The following is a 14,593-nucleotide window of genomic DNA, read 5'->3' on the forward strand; positions in this document are numbered from 1 at the left end:
GTGAAAGCTCTGAGGCCAGATTATAAATTTCATGGAGCTGAGGCTACAGAAGTCTGTGCTTCTTATTGTGTCAGCTGACTTTTTATTGGGACAAGTCTACAAAAGGCCCACCTGTGACAAGGGCCCTTTTTGCCCTGCACATACTTTAAAAGAGGGAATTTGGTAGTGATGTCCTTACTTACATGCCTTTTGCTAAGCTATTTGACTAAGGGAGGCAATGAGAGGGTTCCATTTGCATGCTTCCATCTCATAACCCAGGGACAGCGCTGTTCAAAAATAATCCACGAATGTGTTTGTGTAAAACCTGCTGTAGAAGTGTGGCAGCCACTTCCATGCTGCTCATGGTAATGGGTAAAGAACATGGGCTTTCAGGTAGAACTGGTGGTTTTTTCCAATAGTTACTATGTAGAGTCCTTGAAACGATGCAGCTAAATTCAGTTGAAATGAAAAGTACAATATACATTGTGGGTTGTGGCCATAAGTGATATACTGAATTAACCAACTTAAAGCTGGAGGAGGCTGTGTACTTTCAAAAACTTCATGGCCTTCTTCCAGATTAGCAATAATTACTAAAAAAAAACCCAATAAAAACCCCCAAAAAACAGAAGTCGGGGGCTTTCCTAGCTAAAATATCCATACCTTGGTGCAGTAATGATCTTAAGTTCTTTTTCCTAGGACACTTACACCTTGAAAGAGAGGAACAGAAGTTCACTTTGATGCATAAACTGGACAGAGATAAATAGCTCCTTTCTAGATCTGAATCACCCAGAATGTAGAAGCCTAGTTAGTTAGTAGTTGGTATCCCCAGCCTCTCGTACACAAGGGCCCCCCAAATAGCTATTCATTAATTTGTTTCATAAAGTAAGTGAACCTTTCCTGAATACTTCCTCTGTGCTAGGTAGTGTGTGAATGCTGGGGCTGACGTTCCTACCCTTCCGCAGGAGCCATCCCATCAGCCAGCCTCCTCTTCAAGCAGCACATACACGGTTTGGGCCTGACCAGGCAGAGCTGGTTCAAGCCAGTTTTCCAGCACATTCCCCTTTCAGTCAGACCCTCGGCATTACACACCTGGCCTACAGGTGTGTGGATTCCAATGACAGATGGCAATGGCTTCACTATGGGGCCAACTCGTACATTGTAAAGAGATTTCCCCCAGAATAGTAAACTCATAACTAGACTAAATTCAGACTAACACAAGAATGTAAAATTGTATTTCACTGAGGCCCTTTATGAGCAGAACCGTACTTCGTGAATTTTTTAGGCTGTTATATAAACGTATCTCACAGCTATCTCGTCAGGTTCCACTCAGCGCTGTGTTTTAGTTTTCTTCTAGTAGCAGTGGTAACATATGAAGTCCAGTTTTCAGGATTTCAGAAGTTGGCATTCAAGACAACAGGCAGTTGTCAGAGCTGAAGGAGAATTAGTCTGTAAAGATCAAGTGTTTTAGTGATGGCATTTTTCTCTGGGAATGATCAGTCCATCATATGGTTTTCATTCCATGTAATAGTTTTGGTAAACTGTCTTTATCTGGCTGCATCCCCATTTAAGTAAGCTCTTAATTTCAAATGGTCTGGAAAGATTGATTCTTCAGTGCTTTCTGTATGGTTTAATCACCAAGAAGCCAGAACTTTCGGTGAAAATGGAATTTATAAAACAAAACTGAAACTTGTTTCTTAGAAAATAAAGATCCTGCCAGATTCCAATCTCAGATCACCTTTGCTCATTTGTAATTCAGTGACTTGCTGAGCAAGAGAACTGATTTTACCTTTCTCTCTTATAGAGAGGTTTGGTAAAAATTACTTTTAGACTCAGTGGTTTTCAGTACTGCAACAGACAGGGGAACAGTTGTCTTCCTGGATGACGTAACATATTTTCTTACAATTCAAAGTCACTAATTTTTTAAAACGTTATTTTTAAAAAATGCCACCTCTCGCTTGTCCAAAATAAACCACACAACTAGTTTCCTTCCTTTCTGTCCCTTTTTGGCTGGGCAAGAGGGACACTTTTCTCATCACTCTTCCTTAGGGAAGTCCTGAGACACGGGAAGCCAGGAACTGTTAGTCGCTAAATTGGTAATGGAGGGGGGGATACCCACCTTCCTCCAGTTCCGCAGCTGCCACTGGAGCGCCCGTCACAACAGAAACGTCGTTACTGTTCTTAGTAGGCTAGAGAATTCACAGCTTAAAATCAGGGCCTCCAAAGAGTTTGTTCTCTTGCTTGTGTCACAGTTTGACAAGTATGCTTTTACAAAACAGCATTTGCAAGACCGGTCTTTAAGCAAGCATGCGAGTCAGAGGTAACGAAGGCATATGATGCAGGAAGGAGCGCTCCAGCGCGATAGCAACAGCACTGTCGTGAGGACAGGAGCCGAGGCAGCCCAGCCTTCGTTGTGATGCTGTCAACTGCACCGTGATTATTGTTAAAGGTCATGATTTGGATTTACTAGTTTATAATATTATTCTTTCCATGCAAAACAAATCAATTGGATGGTACAGCTTTTTTTCTGTTTATCTTTTGTGGCCTGAGGATTGGAGGGAGTTGTGGAGGGAGTTGAGGGGAGTTGTCACCTGCACAATCTTTGAAGTGTAATTTTTTATGTGATATTTCAGTATATATTTTATTCATTAAATTTATTTGAAAACTTCTGTTGTCTTTTTTTTTAAAAAAATTCATTTATTCGCTGATCTGTGCCTTCCAGGATCGGTAGGGAGTTGAAGAGGCGATATCACTTCACTCAGTGCATCAGTTGGTTACCACAAGTAAACACCTGATATTAATACTGATAACATCCTCCTCCCACACCCTCTTGAGACCTCCCTAAACGTGTGTTTACACTGTACCAATTTATTTTATTGTGTTTTCATCTTCATTTACCTGTTTTTAGGTCTAAATATACTGCACCCAAATTACAGTGTCTTGATCACTGCTAACCTGCTAATGCCCAGCACCTAGAACAACGGCTGGCCCTTAGCAAGTGCTCAAAAATATTTGTCGAATGAACCACAGAATGAAGTTTTCTTAGAATGGTAATAGTATTTGAAACACATGTTTTATTTAGTTTAGAATTACTAAACAAAAGAATGTGCTATTCCCTAACCACTGCTGTGGCCGTCGCGGAACCCTGTTGCTGTCAATGAAGCAAATGGGGGCGCAGCTGTGTTCTCCGTGGAGGCCGTGTCCCAGGCCCGGGGTCCAGAGGGCGAGGACTCGGGCAGGACACAGCCTCGTGGAAGGTGCGGCTCGGGCTGCGGACTGAGCCATGCCAGCTCCCAGGGCACAGGACGTCAGCGCTCTCAGTGGGCGCCGCACTGCTCTCCTTCAGGCCGGGGGACAGGAACCGTGGCAGGACAGCTGCTTCTCCAGAATTGCCTTTATCACAGCTGGATCTGCTCGGCTGAGAGTCGCCTTCCGGACCAACCCAATCAGTCTATTTATGGCTCTGGGGTTTCCCTTCTTCACATCCATTACCTTTAAAGATGGACATTGTTTAAAAGGAGAAAATGAAGAGACTCATACCTAGAAATCCCAAACTAAGGTTTAAGTTTACTGAAAATTAAATTCAGTTTCTTCTTCCCATTAGTATTAGATATAAAATGAGGAAAGGACAAAGCGGGGGCACTTCTGAGGAGGTTTCCAGGCTTCTGTCAGAGGAGGTTTTGCCACTCTGCCTTCTGATTAAAATGAATGAGAAGTGACTACCGACAGCTAGAGAAGCTGGCATGCAGGGACCAGGACATTCTCCTTTGGGGCGCCACAATGGCACGAGGACACAGTCTCGTAAGTGCATAATGCCCTGGAGATGAGGCATAGGCCCAGTGAGGACACCGCTCTGATTCTCCAGTGATGTTCAGCAGCTGTGGAAGCACACGCTTTCCTTCTCCCCTCGCTGCCTGACAAGATCCCTTTATTGGGAAGCAAATCTATAAGTGGGCAACTTGTGCAGAGCCTGTGCGTGGGGGAGTGATGAAGGAGGAGGCGCCGAATTCCTGTCAAATAGCCCTGACTATCAGGCCGCCCTCTCCAACCTCCTGCTCTGCAGCGTCTCGGCGGCAATGACGTGCACGGGTCTGCACCGCGTGGCGCAGGACGGGTCTGCAAGTGAAAGTGTGTCTTTATCAGTCACCACAGATGAGGCAGGATGATGGAGATTGCCGAGACCCGGCGCAGGCTCATTTTCCTTATCAAGAGCTCTTTACAGAGCTGTTAGTGTCCCTGGCAGGCTGATGGGTGGGTGGGTATTATTCTGAAAGAGATACTAACAATTTTTTTCCCCAATGAAAAATATGACTAGACAATATGATTAGACTTGCGGAGGGAGGGATGTTTCCTATCTTGTGCTGTGCTAAGAACACAAAATGACTTGGTTTTCAGCCATGCTCCTGTCAAGGATTTTCTCCAAATCCTTTTCCTTTCTGCCTTTCTTCCTACTTCTTAAAGACAGGAAGTTGTTTCCCTATCTTCCCTGCTCCTCTGCAGCAATGCCTGCTGGTTTACTATCGAGAGGTCGTCCTTATGAAGTAGAGCTAGCCACACCAGATTCAAAGTGCCAACCTGGGAGAGGGCAACATGCCAGGAGGGCGAAAACCTGGATTTCATGAGCTTGGCTAATGCCCCTTTAAACCACACCTCTGTGGGGAGTAAACTCCAGAGTGGGATGACTTCTTATAGGAAAAGAAGTTGTATTTTTCCATTATTCACCTAATTGCATCTCCTTTGACCTTAACTAAAAAGCTGACAAAAGTTATTAGGGAATTATTGATGAAACTGGGCCCCCCATTATTAGGAAGAGCCTCTGGGCTGCAACGAGGCGCGGTGGAAAGGATCTTGGCCGTGTCTCTGGGCTGGCCCTGGCCCCCCTGCCCGTGATAATCACCACTTGAGGATGTCCCTGCATCACGGAGTGGCAGAGTTGTTCCAGTGCCTCTTGGTCCTGCATCAGTTCAAGCTTCTTTTCGGAAACAATCTGTGTTGGGGTCTTCCCTTCATGCTTCCACAACTCCTCAAACACCTACAGGCCAGAGGAGAGAGAAGGAAAGAGAAGCATAGTCAGCTCTTTCGCCAGCTCCACCTGCTGCTGCCCTGGTATGTGCAGCTGGGGCAGGAATGAGCAGATTCAATTAAGCCCCAGCTGTGTGGGCCTGGCCCGAGGGGGAAAGGGCACCTGGCTGCCCCGCTGGTGCCCTGTCTGTCCCGAAGCATCCCTGACAGGAGGGCCGGGGAACGAGGCCACTCTAGATGGAGATAAAACAAACCCACAGTTTCCTCCTGATGCTGAACTTCTCCCTCGGTTCAGAGAACAGAGGCCTCTGGGGTCAGCCAGGTGCCCACCGTGCCCAGAGAGATGGTGAGTCTCTCCAGCTGCTGACTCAGACCCGGCTGCTCCCAGGCACGGGCGGAGGGGCTGAGGGCGGAGGGACCAGAGGCGGCGTGGGCATGATGATCACTCACAGACTCTGGCTCACAGGAGTCAGAGAGCCCGTGATGGATGTGTCTCATGTCCCCCGAATTAATTAATTGAAGTGACATCTTGGTGAAGGATGGGGCTCCACAGGCTGCAGGAAGTAACCACTGCACCTAAATAAAGTCCAGAAGCTCGGCCTACTGGGAAACATGACTGGGAGAGGGTAGAAAGAGGAAAGTAGCCCCATAATGAAGATACAAAATGGAAAATAACGAAAAATCTAAACTACGACCCATGGGGCCCCTGGCCTACCAGATTATCTGATAAGGAAAATCCCCATCTATTACTTGGCACATCAGCCACCTAAGACCCCCACCCTTCAGGGAAGACCCATGTCAGCATAATACTAACCTATTACCTGACACATCAAGTAACTACTACCTGGCAGGCACTGGCCAACTGATACCCCACCCCTCGGACCACCCTAACTTAATAAAAGTGGGAAAAATCGGGTAGATGGGGCTCAGAATTTGGTGGTGAGACCCCTCTGAGCCCGCTGGCGAATAAACTTTGATTCTCTGACTCTCCGTGTGCCGCTCGGTTTGTCCTCAGAATCACCCGCTGTAATACTTGCTATAATATTTTGGTTTCCTGACTGGGAAAACTGACCGCACTGGCCCCTTGAAGCCACCGGATCAGAGACAGGCTCAGTGACAGGCAGGACATCAGGCCCTCGTTGACCTCCTGGAATCCATCTTTAAGACCCACCATCCCACTTGGGAAGACTGCCGCCAGCTCCTTTTGACCCTTTTTAACACGGAAGAACGATGCCAGATTGTAGCTGGGACCCGGAGGTGGCTCCAGGACCAGGCTCCAGCAGGGACCTTGGACGTGGAGCAGTGGGCACAGAGAGCAGCACTGGAGACCAACCCAGATTGGGATTTCAACTCCCTGAGCGGACGAGAGGCACTCGGAAGTTATCGAGAAGCTCTCCTCCATGGGGTCCGGGAGGGAGCCAGAAAACCAACCAGCATGAACAAAGTTGCTCTGATCACCCAGAAGCCGCAGGAATCACCGAGCGAATTCTACGAGCGCCTTTGTGAGGCCTACTGAGTCTACACACCCTTCGACTCAGAGGCAGCTGAAAATCAGTGGATGGTGAATGCCGCATTTGTTGGGCAGCCCTACACTAATATCCGACGGAAACTCCAGAAACTTGATGGGTTTGCAGGAATGAACATCACGCAGCTGACAGAAGTGGCCCAGAAGGTCTATGTTAATCGAGACTGGACCACCCAGAGGGAGAATGACAAGAGAATGAAGCAGAAAGCCGCTCTCCTGGCCGCTGCCCTCCGAAGACCTGACCCAGCCAAGAGACCTGGCCCACCACAGGAAGGAGGACCCAGGAGATGAAGGACCCTGAAGCCATACCAGTGTGCCTATTGTAAGGAGTTTGGTCACTGGAAGCATGAATGCCCCAACAAAAGAAACCACCCACCGCCAAACAGGAACTTGCCCAGGGGCTTCCAGCAGGAGCCAGAGACCCAGGACCTCATCGGTCTCACTGGGGTCGACTTGATATAGGACCGACTGGGTTCCCTGACTCTGGGCCCCTGGGAGCCTACGGTCATAATGGAAGCGGGGGCCGACCAATACTGGGCCAGAACACTCGGTGGTAACAACTCCGGTGGCTCCACTTACAAGGCAGGAAACCACTACTGTGGGAGCCACTGGAGCTCGAGTAGCTCAACTCTTCTAATCCTGAATATGCCAGATGGGGGGCCACCAGGTAAGACATGAATTCCTACACATACTGGACTGCCCTGTTCCCCTCCTAGTGGAGATCTCCTGAGCAAACTGGAAGCCCAGATCACCTTCCACCCGGAAGGTACCGCGAGCCTCATGCTCGACGCCCCAGAGACTCTCATAATGGCGATCACCCTGCCTGAGGAATCAGAATAGAAGCTATACGACGAGGCCAAAGAGGAACAGAACCCACCTGACTTCTGGCAGGATTTTCCGTTGGTCTGGGTGGAGGACAATCTCCCCACCCCCACCCAGTCTTGCACACCAACATGCATCCCCGGTGATCAAGATGAAACCGGGAGCCCAACCGACCAGGAGACCACAGTACCCCATCCCCAAGGAGGCTCGAGAGGGAATTCAGAACACATCGACAGGCTTAAACGGGAGGGGATTTTGGTGGAGTGCCAATCCCCATGGAACACTCCCCTCCTGCCAGTCAAAATGCCCAACGGAGGTGGATACCGCCCGTCCAAGACCTGTCACTGATTAATGAGGCTACAGTGACTCTCCACCCAGTGGTACCAAATCCATACACCTTCCTGGGCCTCATTCCTCCTGATGCTGCCTGGTTCTCCTGCCTGGACTTAAAGGATGCCTTCTGCATGCGGCTCACTCCGAAGAGCCAGCCCCTGTTCTCCTTCGAGTGGGAGGATCCTCAGACTAGAAGGAAAACCCAGCTGACCTGGACGTGACTACCACAGGGATTTAAAAATTCACCAACTCTATTTGGGGAGGTTCTATTTCCTTTCTGCGAGACCCCATCTCCTTTCCACGAGAAGAAACCTGCTGCACACTTCTACAGTACGTCGATGACCTCCTTCTAGCAAGCTCAACCAGAGGAGACTGCCACTAGGGAACCCGGTGCCTGCTCCAATTGCTCACTGACAAAGGATACAAAGTCTTCTGGAAAAAGGCACAGATCTGCAGGCAATAGGTGAAGTACACTGGTTTCTACATCACTCAGGGGCGCCGGACACTGGGACATGAATGGAAACACACCATCTGTACGATTCCCAGGCTGACCAGTCAGAGACAACTCAGAGAATTCCTCGGCGCGGCCGGATTCTGCTGCATCTGGATCCCAAGTTTCTCCCTAAAGGCCAAGCCTCTGTACGAGGCCCTACGCGGGCCTGGAAACAAAGTTGGAATGGGCCAAGAGTCAGGAAAGGGCTTTCCATGAAATAGAAGACTTACTAAAAAAAGCCCCCGCACTAGGGCTATCGGCCCTCACCAAAGACTTTACCCTGTTTGTGCATGAGAGGAAACAAGTGGCTCGGGGGGTTTTGACTCAAACTGTGGGCCAGTGGCAGAGACTAGGCTTACTTGTCAAAACAATTGGATCTGGTGGCGGCAGGATGGCCACCTTGCCTCCATGCACTGGCGGCCACTGTCCTGCTAGTCAGGGAAGCAGACAAACTCACACTGGGACAGAACCTCTGTGTGCGAGTCCCTCATACAGTAATATCTCTAATGAACACCTCAGGGCACTGGTGGCTCTCAAGCAACTGGTTAGCCCAATACCAAGGACTGCTATGCGAAAATCTGCGGGTCACCCTGGAGACTGTGCGGACCTTGAATCCTGCCACCCTCCTATCCACCGAGCCAGGGACCCTGGACCATGATTGCACCGAGGCGGGAGAGGAGGTCTATGCCAACCGGCCAGATCTGAAAGATAGTCCTCTACCAGCACCGGACTCAGAACTCTACACGGATGGCAGTTTTATCCAGAATGGGAAATGACTGGTGGGCTTCGCAGTCACCACAGTCGATGAGGCCATCATGTCAGCTCCTTTGCCCCAAGGGTGGTCGGCACAAAGGGCGGAGCTATGGGCCCTCATCCAAACCCTCAGGCATGCCCCGGATAAGAAGGCAAACATATACACAGACTCTAAATATGCCTTTGCCACAATACATATCCACGGGGCAATATACAGGGAGAGGGGACTGCTGACTGCAGGTGGAAAGGAGACCAAAAATAGCAATGAAATCCTCCAACTGCTGGAGGCAGTTTGGGAGCCAAAAGAAATTGTGGTCATCCACTGTCGAGGGCACCAAAAAGGCACAGATCCAATTGCCACCGGCAATTGCCTGGCAGACCAAGCAGCCAAAAATGCAGCCACCCGAGAATGTTCAGAGGACAATACTCCAACCCAATGCCAAATCTCGCTGGCACCTGAGTGGCCCGAAGAACCAAAATATACCCCAGAAGAGAACCAGTGGGCAGAGCAGAAGGCCAACAAGGCCTCAGACGGTTGGTGGCACCTATGGAACCATTACATCTTTATCCCCAATGAATTAGCATACTCTATTGTCTCCTGACATCACAACCTGACTCACTTAGGGAAAACAGCCCTCATGCAGCTACTCGCCCGGTACTACTACATCGCCAAACTTCCATCCATCGCTGCAGCAGTCAGCGCCCGCTGCCAGACCTGTGCTAAAAACACTGCAGTGGTCAGGCCGAGACCTACCCCAGGAATTCAGTACACTGGAACCTCTCTGTTTGAGGATGTGGAAGTTGATTTCACAGAAGTAAAACCATGTTGGGGCTATAAATACCTGTTGGTAGTGATATGCACCTTCTCATGCTGGGTTGAGGCAGTCCCTATCCGGACCGAAAAGGCTAGGGAAGTGGCAAAGCTTCTACTGAGAGAAATCATTCCCAGGTACGGTCTGCTACTCTCCTTTGGCAGTGACAGAGGACCGAGCTTCACTGTGGAGGTCATGCAAACCTTCACCAAGGCACTAGGAATCAAATGGAAACTACATTCAGCCTATAGGCCACAGAGCTCAGGGAAAGTAGAGAGCATGAATTGGACCCTCAAGACCACTCTAGTGAAGCTATGTCAGGAAACACAATTACCCTGGGTAGACATGCTAAGCCTAGCCCTGTTCAGAGTCAGGTGCACACCAGGGCCCACGGGATATTTACCTTTTGAAATCCTGTTCAGTAGACCTCCCCCAGTCACCAAGCGATTAAGGAGAGACATTAGACAACTAGGGGAATTGAATATAAATGCACACCTCCAAGCCTTAGCCAAAACTATGTGCCATATCCACCACACCATCCTAGAAAAAACCTCTATCGTCCTGGGTCTCCCTGTCCACCCCCACCAACCTGGGGATCTAGTCTGGGTCAAGAACTGGAAAAGAACACTCCTAGAGCCCACCTGGAAGGGTCCCCATACTGTGATACTAGTTACTCCCACTGCTGTTCAAGTTGCAGATATCACTCCATGGATCCATCACTCCCGGAAAGGCTGAACCAGACAATGAAACTGATCTCTGGACTGCACATCAGGACCACCAGAACCCGCTAAAGATTCAGCTTAACCATCTCCTGACGAGGACAGCCACACCCAGGACTGAACAGGAGTAAATGGGACCACTGGCCCTGGCCCTCATTGGGGTTGTAGTGACTTTACTGGGAATTGGACTCTTCGCGGTAGCTCCGGGAGATTGGACTGGACTGCAGTGGTATATTGGCTCATTATAGGATGTCTGCTCCTGCCTTAGTCCCTACCCTCCTCCTGGTTGGGGCACTCACCCTAACAACGATGGCAGAAAAACCCTGCCCTGAGGCTTGTTATGCTAGGACTTGGATTTTCTCCACTAATGGGATTATTCGAGGCTTCTGGACCACAGGAGGTTTCACAGTCCACACCTACGTGCCGAAGACATGTTATAGTCAGGCTCAGGTGTGCCACAGCGGGGGAAAGTAATACTGGACTGGCACCATCACAGGCCCCTACATACCAAACACATTTATAAAAATCGTAGAGAAAACTGTAACCCAGAGGGTAACAGCTCATGTAATGGCCTTACGAGGCTATCACCCACTGGGAAATGATGCCCTATAGTAGACATATAAGAGCATCGAAGCGGGGAATGATAAGGAAAACCCCCATTACTTGGCACATCAGCCACCTGAGACCTCACCCCTCACGGAAGACCTGCATCAGCATAATGCTAGCCTATTACCTGGCCCATCAACCAATCTATTACCTGGCGCATCAACATAACACTAATCTATTACCTGGCACATCGACATAACACTAAACCTATTACCTGGCGCATCAACTACCCTATTACCCGGTGCATCAACATAATATTAACCTATTACCTGGCAGGCATTAGCCACTTGATACCCCACCCCTTGGACCACCCTAACTTAATAAAAGTGGGAAAAGTCAGGTAGACGAGGCTCGGAATTTGGTGGCGAGGCCCCTCTGAACCCACCAGCGAATAAACTTTGATTCTCCGACCTCCATGTGCTGCTCGCTTTGTCCTCGGAACCGCTTGCTGTAACAATCTCCTACAGGTAGAAAGAGGTCCAAATCTGACTAGGATAATTAACAGTTAATAGTCTGTGTATTTTTCTGCCTAAAAAATGATGACAACAAATCCCACAACTGATCAAACCAGGAAGAAAAGGAAAACATTTTTAAGGAAGGCATTTCCTAGGGTGCTTGTTTTCCTCATTCCTCTAGTTTTCTAGTGTCAGCCAGAGTGGGATGTCCTCTGTCAGCCTCCTGCTGGCAAGGGCTCCCTCTCAGTCTGCAGTCACTACCAGCACGGAGCCCTGCCTGCTACCTTACCCCAACCCAGACAGCCCAACCGGGAGCCATTCATCCCTCCTGGAAAAACAGCGCTCTTCAAAAATTAGCACGTGCAGCAAAGCAATGAAGGGGAAGATGATCTGAGTCTCAGCAGGGCTCAAAGTTTCCCCCAATTGAAATCAAAACAAACCGCAAATATTTATCACGGCTACGACAGTACTGCACCTTTGGCTCGGCTCTTTAGAGCGTGCAGCAACCGTGGCAGGGAGGGGTGTTTGGTGGGTCCTTGTGCAAGCCCCCACGGGGGACCCCTCTGGCCACCGCTGCCCAGCCCTGCCTGCTCAGGGAAAGCCTGCCCCTACGCTTAGAAAATGCAGGACACACATGCCTCTAACTCAGTTCATCAAATATTCAAGCCTGACAACGAGGAAGGCATTGAGAGAGAGGCGCACACAGCAGGCAAGAACTTTCCCTGCCCTCAGCACGCTTGTTGATGGAGTGTCAGCAGCGCACAGACTGGAGCCCAGAACAATTTCTAATGCAGTTTACGCTCGGGAGCTGCCCCATAGCAAGTCTGAAGAGACTCTCTGCCCTCTTACCCTTATATGTTTCTTTTTCTTGAATTGAGACTTAAATTTTTAAAAATATTTTTCTAATTATGAAAGTTAACACATGTTCACTGCAGCAAATAAGGAAATACAGAAAAGGCAGAAGTCACTGGCATTCCTGTTCCTTCAAGACAACCAATGTTAGTATTTTGGTGTTTTCCCTTCCCATCTTTTTTTCTGTTTTGTAGCATAGTAGTGACCACAAAGTGCATACAATTTGTGTCCTTTTCCCCCCACTACAGAAATACTTTCTTACATTAAAAAATGTAATATCCATCAGATATATTATCATAACTTAATTAAATTCTCCGCTACTGGTAGGTATCTAGGCTTTGACCAGTGTTCATTTTGTTCATCCACACAGACCCACAAAAAAGCTTCTAGTTGAAAATGTCCAACATTCAGGATGACAGAGGTCTCAAAACCTGGCTCAAAACAGAAACCACCTGTGAGGACTTGCTCATAAAGAAGCTACATAGCAACTCTTTCCAGGAACATGGGGCGGAGGAGCTCAGCAGACACAGCCATGGCTGGAGGCAGAGCAGCCGGCAGCCCGGGGTCCTCCTGGGTCTGCGTCTGTGTGCACACGGGGTGATTCGCCCAGCCTGCTGCAGGCTGGAAGCACAAGGCACACCCTGAGCCGAGCAGTCAGCCTCTGCCTGGCCCTGGTACAGATGCGGCCCGACGGCTCAAATGCTAGTCGGATTTGCCTGGGCCAAAACCACCAGAATGGTGGCAGTGTGCTTGGGGCACTTCCAACCCGCACTGTTCAGAAGGAAACACAGTGCACCGCTAGGACAGATGCTTTTAAGCGCAGAGGCTGGCTGCCCCGTGAGAAGGGCGGGTGGCGGTACAAAGGAGTGACGCCAGAGAAACGTCGTTCAGCACCCTCCAGGAACAAAGGGGAGCCCCTTGTTGCTCTTTACTCCCAGAGTCAGGACATACTAACTTCGCAATTAATCAAGTCACAGCGCAGACCCCCAGCTCCCTGGGCTGACATAGCCGACTCCAGCTGTCCCATTTGAGACAAGGACTGTGCAGTCCTGGCTGGAGCCAGCATGGTGGGAGCCACAGAGGGGGGCAGGCCCTCTCTTCTGGCCGGACTCTCCTGCTCCCCTGGCCCTCCCGATGCTCCCGTAATGGCCTCTCTGCCTGCTGAGCCTTGTGCTGCGGCATAAATCCTCAGCTTTTTTCTGTGTTTAATCACACCCTGGCAAGTGCTATCCAAGTGCAACTGTTTCCGGCCAGGAGTGCAGCTCCCGGCCCCTGCTGCTGCCCACCCGAGACAAACATATGTAACAAGGATTTCTAGTGCAGTGCTGGTCCTGTGTGTCAGTAAATGGCACCAAAAGTATGGGGTGATGCAGGCTGGGAGCCCCCAGTCACACACAGACACTGGAGCCAGCTCTGACAGACGGGGCAGGCTCAGCCTCTGGTTCCCTGGGGACTGGATTCACACACCCTCTTCATCACTGCTACCCAGCTGTCTCTCCAGCTAAAGCTATTTTTAAAGTATCTCGAAGGAAAGCACATAGGCCCCTGCCTACCCCAGACTTCCAAGGTCAGGGTGTAGAGGAAAGACCTGCTGGTGGCAGGGAGGGAGCTGTGACAATTACAGAGAAAGGAGACCCCTCTGTGGTCACGGAGACCCTCTCTGTGGTCAAAGGCAAGGACTGAGAAAGGTCATTCTCTTCTCGAAAGGCACAAACATCAACCCAAGCCCCTCAGAGCAGGGCACAGTGAAATGTGCAAAGAACTGAAGCACTGAGAGAGAAAAAGACATCAAGTCATTTGCAACGCAGCTTTAGCACATGATACAACATTTTCTACGTTAAAAGGTTTTTGGCGATTTCTCTTTAGAGAGGAGACTGGGTAAATGGCACACTTGTGTGTTAAATGCGATTTCCGTCTCTACGGAACCCGATCCAGCCCAGTGCTACTGGAACGTTAGCTGGATGGTCCTCGGAGAGGGGATCATCCACATCTGTTTCCAGGCGTGCACAGAGACCCCCTGCACCATTCCCCTCGAGCCCTGATCTGACCAGCAGCCTGCACTTCCGGGGCTTCAGCGTCACAAGAGGAATCCCGGGAGGCTGTGTTCAGGTTAGCTGTGAGCCCGACGGGTTTGAGAGCTGATGTGTCCAAGCTGGCCCTGCCTGCAGTGAGGGGAGCAGATGGGGACTGCCACTCGCCACTTGAATACACAGCCCTGGGTCTGG

At 49.8% G+C, this 14,593-nt stretch overlaps 1 protein-coding gene across 1 annotated transcript in view; it reads right to left on the reverse strand.

The window, feature by feature from the left end:
* Positions 1-3,114: 3,114 nt before the first annotated feature.
* GATB (glutamyl-tRNA(Gln) amidotransferase, subunit B) overlaps positions 3,115-14,593 on the reverse strand; it is a gene marked incomplete at its 5' end in the record, with an annotated part of 79,829 nt that continues 68,350 nt past the window's right edge. The window contains 2 exons of the mRNA XM_012660019.1: positions 3,115-3,468; positions 4,874-5,008. Coding sequence (XP_012515473.1) covers positions 3,319-3,468; positions 4,874-5,008 — 285 coding nt within the window. The remainder of the gene's footprint in view (positions 3,469-4,873; positions 5,009-14,593) is intronic.

This window comes from Propithecus coquereli, unplaced genomic scaffold (assembly GCF_000956105.1).
Source record: "Propithecus coquereli isolate 6110/MARCELLA unplaced genomic scaffold, Pcoq_1.0 Scaffold65, whole genome shotgun sequence".
NCBI classification, from domain to species: domain Eukaryota; kingdom Metazoa; phylum Chordata; class Mammalia; order Primates; family Indriidae; genus Propithecus; species Propithecus coquereli.